Source organism: Helianthus annuus, chromosome 4 (genome assembly GCF_002127325.2).
Source record: "Helianthus annuus cultivar XRQ/B chromosome 4, HanXRQr2.0-SUNRISE, whole genome shotgun sequence".
NCBI lineage: Eukaryota > Viridiplantae > Streptophyta > Magnoliopsida > Asterales > Asteraceae > Helianthus > Helianthus annuus.
In genome coordinates this window covers 4,772,980-4,780,607 of record NC_035436.2, presented here as the reverse complement: position 1 = coordinate 4,780,607, position 7,628 = coordinate 4,772,980, and the positions used below count along the sequence as shown (strand labels likewise).

Here is a 7,628-nt window from a genome sequence, read left to right as displayed (position 1 = left end):
TTGTGTCACCGTTAGATCATGTGTAGTGGGGATATATATGAATGGGGCTTTATATATATGTATGTATATATATGTGTGTGAGTGGAGAAGAAAGGATCACACCGTTATACTCTTCGTGAGGACCCGGATTCACCAGCCCATAGCGCCCACCGTAGTGGTGCGTGACGCTATGGGGCGCCATGTTTATGTTTGCTGTGATATGAAGCTCCACTACGAGTACGAGTGGCTTTATTAAGAAAAAAAAAGTAACACTATCTCACTAACATGGCCCGCCCTCATTTCTCCCTTTAAATACTAGTGCCCCTCCTTCCTTCTTTTAACCTCAAATAACATTTCTCTTTAGCACATCAAACCCCTAGAGAAACAAACAACAAAGCAAAATCTATCATTGATGGCGAAAAAACTATGGAGTTTGATGCGTGTCTTGTTCTTCATGTTGAAGAAAGGCATTTCCAAAGCAAAAATATTCGCCGATCTTAACATGATGATTAAACATGGCAAGATCACCGAAAAATCCTTGCCTGGCGAATACGAATTCAGCTGTAGCAACACCCCTTCATACCCACTCAAACTATTCTCCAACAAGAAAAACAAACACAAACACCCCCAGTGTGACATGACTCCTCTTGATGAAAATAATGACATATTTATCAATGCTAAGATTATGAAGACCTTGGAGATGTTGACAAGCGCAACCGCATCGCCGGTTTTTGGGAAAAGTCAGCTGAGGATAATGGACTCGCCGTTTTCGTTAAGTAACGGTGAGGAAGATGGTCAAGTAGATGAAGCTGCTGACAAATTTATCATGAGGTTCTATAGCGATTTGAGACAGCAAACTACTTAAGGGACTTGAGTGTCATTAGATAATTCTTTAGGGGGTTATAAGCGAGACTCTAGTTTGTGTGATCTAATCATTTGTAATTTTTTATTTTTTTCAGTTTTCACTGATTTTGATTATAAAAAGAAGTAAGCAAGTTCAAATATGTTAATGTTTGGGTTGGTTATTGTTTAGAGAGAGCTTAGTAATTATCATGATGTTTGTATTAAGCAAGCAATAAGTAGAAAAATATTTTTCTTTTTAGTTCTTTTATTTTTTTTTATGGTTTATATATCTTTAAAAAAAGAAGAAGAAAGAAGCATGGCTAGATTAATATAATAAATTCAAATTTTGTTGATGAGGACAGGTTAACACAAAGTACTTGGAATATACTTTGATTGTACGTATACGTACAAACATATGGATACGACTTATGGTGAATTTCATTACTAAAGCATTATCAATGGTTTAATTAATAGATACATATAAATCCATAGCTAATAGTAACTAGTTGATTTATGTGTTATGATATTTTGAGACAAAGACTTCTCTTATTTCATCATTCGTATGTTATATATTATTCTTTAAAAGTTAAATAAAAATTTTATTTATATCTTAGCTCAAAATATTAATATATATAGTTAATATATATATATATTTTTTTTGTAAAACTCATGTAATACACGGGTTTTCTAATATGGTATATATTATAAATTATACATATAAGCAATTAAAACTTATGCATATTGCATGCGCGAATATATTTATCATGGTGTGTTTTAAGGGTGCTTTTTCTCGAGTGATTGAGGGTTCCATCCTATAACGGACATTAAAGTAAATTTGATGTGTAGGTTTAGTGGATACGTAAGTTAGCCGTTTTAAAACGAAGTAATTTAAATATTGAGTGTTTATTAAATATTAAGTGGTAGAATTCCACAAGGCGTGTCGATCGGTTTGTTTGGTTCTTTAAAATATCACTATGATACAAGCACTCGGTAAAATAATTGAAAGAAAAAATCCAAAAAATAAAATAAAAGTTGCAATATGCCACAAAGGATATACGGCATGAGTTTTATATTGATAAAAAATTCATAAACCAAATGCTGATACTCATTACAATAAAACCGCTACCGGTATCGGTTAAGTTCGTCAGAATACGACTCTGTTTTCAACAAAGTTTATATTGAAATGTCGTAGAAAAAAATAAGCAAACATGTTATTTAGATTTTTTTTAAAAAGTTAACAAACGCAAGTTATTAGAGTAAAAGCAAACGCTTATGTTTGCCACAATACCGACATCGTCAATCTCTACAGCTTACTATACCAAGACATACTTTATTTTAAACACAATTCCGAAGAAAAAAAAGCTTATATTGAAATATCGTTAAAAAGTATTAATACACATGCGCATTCAACTTTTTTATAATAAGTTATTATTAGAGAAAAATGAAGTTAAATATAACTAAATGAATTAAAGACGTATACTATTAATTTAAAATATAAAGTGTGAAATTGAAATTTAAATAATAATAATTTGTATTAATGTTACCGTTGCATTCCATCACTTTTGATAGCATGTATAATTATATAAAGTATACATTTTTATTACGAGTTGGCAAGAAAGTTTTAAGAAGCCGTTGGGTGGTTTCGTGGGTGAATTTGGAACTTTCTTTCACCAAAAAAGCAAGGTCACAAACCTCTCTTGCTAAGTAACGTAAAGTCTGGTTGCCACCGCCTAAACCGATCAAAAAATTATTCTTTTTTATATGTTAACATATTTGCGACCGTTATGTCAACGAAAATTTTAATTTAATTTTCTTTGCAATCGATTTCCGGCCGCAAAAAAATGGTTGCAAACTTTGCGACTGTTTTGCGATAAAATCTGGGTTGGTTGTTAATTTTGCGACCACTATGATTTCCAGAAATTGGTCATAAAATCTGTGACCAACTTTTTTGTCGCAAATTATGGTCGCAATTGTCAAAGTTTATAGTAGTGTTATAATATCATTCTATTTTCACATTACAACGCATTAAGGCAGGCTGGCTCAATCGGTGGTCTAAAGTAAACTCTGAAATTGGGGCCCTTTTCGAATTTAATTATACGTCATCCCATCCATTCTATTACCCCTGTTAAATGTCATATACCCTCAAAGCAATCAGTAATAACTGAATATCATGGGCATAAAATAAGAATACTGAAGACAAAATCGAAAAGAAAATATTCTAAACTATGTTTATGGATGTAAGTTGGAATGAGTTGGGGCCTCAAGAAAGTGGTGGCTCAAAGTAAGAGCTTCATTTAGCTCCCCCAAAGGTCGGCCCTGCATTAAGGTGATTACTTTATAAAACTTTATGTAAAAAATAATAAGCTAGTGATTATCCCTACCATTTGTAGTTTAAGAAGAAGTTAACGTGATTTATACTTCAGTATGGAGAGCATATGCATGTATGATAATCACAAACAATCTTAGCGAGACAAAAAGAGGTAATGACCTTCTTTTAGGGAGATGTGTGTAGATAGATACGTGTTCTATATCGATATAGTATAGAGAGAAATTTAGTACATGAAAACCGAGGAGTGGATATGATATGGATTCATTAACATCCAGTGGCGGAGCTTGACCAAAAGTTTCGAGGGGGCGTAAAGTGATGGGACTCAAATTTTTTTTTTCCTATCGTTATGTTTCGGGTCGGGTTAGGTCGGCTATTCGATTCAAGTCGGGTCAAATAATAATAGTTTCAAATAAAACTAAAAAAAATCACTCATTCAAAGGACCCGTTCTTGCACATAGAAAAACTAAATATTGATTCAAGTCGGGTCAAATAATAATAGTTCCAAATCAATAGTTTTCGTCTTTCCCATGAATTCCTAACAAAAAATACTAATAATACATTAATTAATTCATCATCAAGGTATCATATCCTCTTTATCTATTAAGTATTTTAGATCTATCATTTATGTAATTACGATTCTTATTCATGAAAAAAGATAAACATTAATGCATTCCGAATAACAATAAAAGAACAGAGAATTGTTACCCAATACATTCCTAATAACAATAAAAAAAAATAAAGAATTGTTACCCTTGGTGGAAAGTGGAAATTGTGAATTGGGAAATCTTGAATTGGAAAACGGAAAAATTAAAAGGGTAAGGATTGCAACACTCACCAAAAATTGGCCCCAAAAGTCTTTGGCAGAGGGCAAAACAGAATCGCAGAAACATATGAATGTCGGCTGGATCAAGATAATTATATTTGATAGTTAATAATTTGGGTATTAAGTTTATTGTATGGTGGGTAATTTAGGGTTAAACAAATAAAAATAAGAGTTAAAATATATTTACCAAACTACCCATCATTTAGGAAAAATAATCGGGGTGGCGATCCTATATATTTTTCAGACCAAAAATCGGACCATATACACTTCTAACCGAAATATTGGGGTGGGCGGGTGCACCCCCGAGCACCCATGATCCTTCGCCCCTGTTAACATCTAACGAACCGCTACATATCATTTGTTCATGTGGTGATGCCATCTTTATCTTTTGCTTATATCTTTAGTTAAAACGTACTTGTAAGTTGACATAAGACTTGATAAAAACCTTTGTTAAATAGATAGTAAGTTTTTGTTAGATTGTCAATAACTTGTTCGCCCCTAGATCTTCATGTTGTTAGAGATAATTCATCTTTTTAGTGAGAAATGGCTTACCTCTTGAGCATTCTTTCGCTCTTCAGAAGCTCACTGGTTTGTTAATAGTGCCTAGGGTTAAATGTCATTTTAGTCTCTATGGTTTGGTTCATTTTACAGTTTAGTCCAAAAGTTTCATTTTTCGCCCGTGGGTCCAAAAAAGTTTTATCCTTGCCATTTTAGTCCACTGGGTTAACTTCATCCATTTTTTCTGTTAACGAGAAGGGCAATTAGGTCATTTTATATGTAATTCTGTGAACTAGAATGGCAATTCGGCCATATAAAATGACCGAATTGCCTTTCTCGTTAGTTAACATAAATAATAGATGAAGTTAACCCAGTAGACTAAAAGGTCATTTTATATGTAATTCTGTGAACTAGAAGGCCAATTCGGCCATATAAAATGACCGAATTGCCTTTCTTGTTAACATAAATAATAGATAAAATTAACCCAGTAGACTAAAATGGCAACAGTGAAACTTTTTTGGACCCACATACGAAAATTGAAACTTTTGGACTAAACTGACAAAATGACGTAAGCCACATGGACTAAACTGACATTTAACTCTAGTGCCTAATAACCATGTGCCATACCTATTTTGGGCATATTAGGCCTGAAAAGGCAAACATCTCCTTTATGTTCTAAGCACGAACTAAGGCCAAGATTGGAGATCTACCCACTAAAGTATCAAACAAAAAGAAAATATGAAGCACATTGTCAAGATTCATTTCATATGTAGAGTCAAAAGAATGTTAAATTTGAGTTATGTGTCTTCAAGCTAGACAATATATATATATATATATATATATATATATATATATATATATATATATATATATATATATATATATATATATATATATATATATATATATATATATATATATATATATATATATATATATATATAGGGAGCCGCTAGAATGAGAACCACCTCGAGTTGTAAGAACCGCGAGAACTACACCCCACGGAGCGCCGTTCGCCATGATTTTTTTTTTACAAGTAGATGTGTATATTATAAACACAGCCGTAAAAAAATCATGGCGAACGGCGCTCCGTGGGGTGTAGTTTATTACACCACAAGTTTGGTGAAAAAAAAAGAAAAAAGAAAAAAAAATAAAAAACACCAAACTTGTGGTGTAAAAAACTACACCCCACGGAGTGCCGTTCGCCATGATTTTTTACGGCTGTGTTTATAATACACACATCTACTTGTAAAAAAAAATCATGGCGAACGGCGCTCCGTGGGGTGTAGTTCTCGCGGTTCTTACAACTCGGGGTGGTTCTCATTCTAGCAGCCCCCTATATATATATATATATATATATTCAAGCTAGAAGGCGAGTGAGATAAAACGATAAAAGAAGGATTGAATTGTCATGATTTCCATATATGGAAGATGATTTTCATATGTATGTTAACCATATTATTTGTAATGTGTAACTCCCTTTTCTATCGTTCTAACTATCTATTCGAATGTTGAGTGTGTCAAAGGATACAAGAGCGTATGATCGCTTTCTATTTGACCTTCACGTTTCAGGGTGTCGTACACAAACTTTCATCGTATACTAATACAACTTTCCATGTAAAAAGGATACTTCATAGGGGCATATGACGCAAGCCCTCATCTTCAAACGGTCGTTCGAAGAATCCTCAAATGGTCGTTTAAAACTAAAAGTAGTGGAGCTATAACGCAAGCCTAACCTTCAAATGGCCGTTTAAAAGTAGTGGAGCTATGACGCAAGCCTTAACCTTCAAATGGCCTTTCGGTGCAATCTCAAACGAGTTACATTTCTAACCTGATCTTTTAATAAACAATTAACCATTTGTTTAGACTAAGAATTCTTTAAATATGAAACCTTCAACTAGAATATTTATGATAAGTGGAAATCATTGAGCCATTTAAATTTATTATAATCTTGTTTTCAACGTGCAAAAATTCTCATTAAGTCTCCATGACCAAATATTGTAATTATTGAGAGTCAACATCGCGTTATGAAATCGCTTTCTTTCTATGTACCTTTTTTCCCTTTAAATACCCATGTCTACTTCTCACTCTTTAACTGCAAACATCAAGCTTCCTCAATCTCTCTCTCTCTCTCTCTCTCTCTCTCTCTCTCTCATCAAAATATTAACAAAAACCCTAGAAAGAAAATGGAGCAAAAGTTACCAGCGATCACCAAAAAAGTATGTAACTTGGTGCGTGCGATATTCTTCACGTTGAACAAAGACATTTCTAGAAGAAAGTTCTTGGTTAATCTTAACATGATGATGAAGCAGGGCAAGATGGCCCAGAAATCGCCTTCCGGCGAATACGAAAACAAACACCAAAACAACTGCCACCGTCTTTCTAACGCTAACCCGCCACTTGCTATGGACGATTGTGATGATATAACAATAGACCCGACCGTACTTAAAGTTCTTAATACGATGATAAGCCCCCTCGTGTCACCGCCACTGCCAGGATTCATGGAGTCTCCGATAGTTGAGGATGGTCAGGTGGACGAGGCTGCTGAGAAGTTTATAAGAAGGTTTTATTATGATTTGAGACAGGAAAATATATGAGGGGTTGCAATGTCAATAGTGGATTATTAGGGGGGTATATGAAAGTTTCAAGCTTTTTGTTTTTGTTAACTGTGTAACCCTAAGAATTTTGTTACATATTGTATTATTTTTTTCATGAGAAGACGTGTAACCCTAAAGAATTTTGGTAGGTATTGTATTAATTTTTTCATGAGACGACGTGTAATCCTAAAGAATTTTGGTATGTATTGTATTATTTTTTTCATGAGACGACGTGTAACCCTAAGAATTTTGGTACTATTGTATTATTTTTTTCATGAGACGACGTGTAACCCTAAAGAATTTTGGTATTGTATTATTTTTTTTTTCATGAAACAAGACGTGTAACCTCTATTCGAGACGGACCTCTAAGAAAAACTAAAATTAGAAATTTACGTATTTACACGTATAAATCTAGCATAAAAAAATTAATTGCAATTAAACGCTTTCATAATTATATAAACATCTAATTGCCCAATTTCTCTAATGTTAAATTGCATAAATGTTTTTAGCCTGGTTGCCCGAATGTTAATTTGTTTTTGTTTAAGCCCAGTTACCTAAA

General features: G+C 33.3%; 2 protein-coding genes across 2 annotated transcripts; both read left to right on the top strand.

Annotated features, from left to right (window-relative positions):
• The first annotated feature begins 391 nt into the window (after window positions 1–391).
• LOC118491406 lies at window positions 392–844 on the top strand. The gene has a single exon (XM_035989176.1). The coding sequence runs from the start codon at window positions 392–394 to the stop codon at window positions 842–844; it is 453 nt and encodes a 150-aa protein (XP_035845069.1).
• Window positions 845–6,658: 5,814 nt separating this feature from the next.
• LOC118491405 lies at window positions 6,659–7,069 on the top strand. The gene has a single exon (XM_035989175.1). It carries the CDS (start codon window positions 6,659–6,661, stop codon window positions 7,067–7,069), a length of 411 nt encoding a protein of 136 aa, XP_035845068.1.
• The last annotated feature ends 559 nt before the right edge of the window (window positions 7,070–7,628 follow it).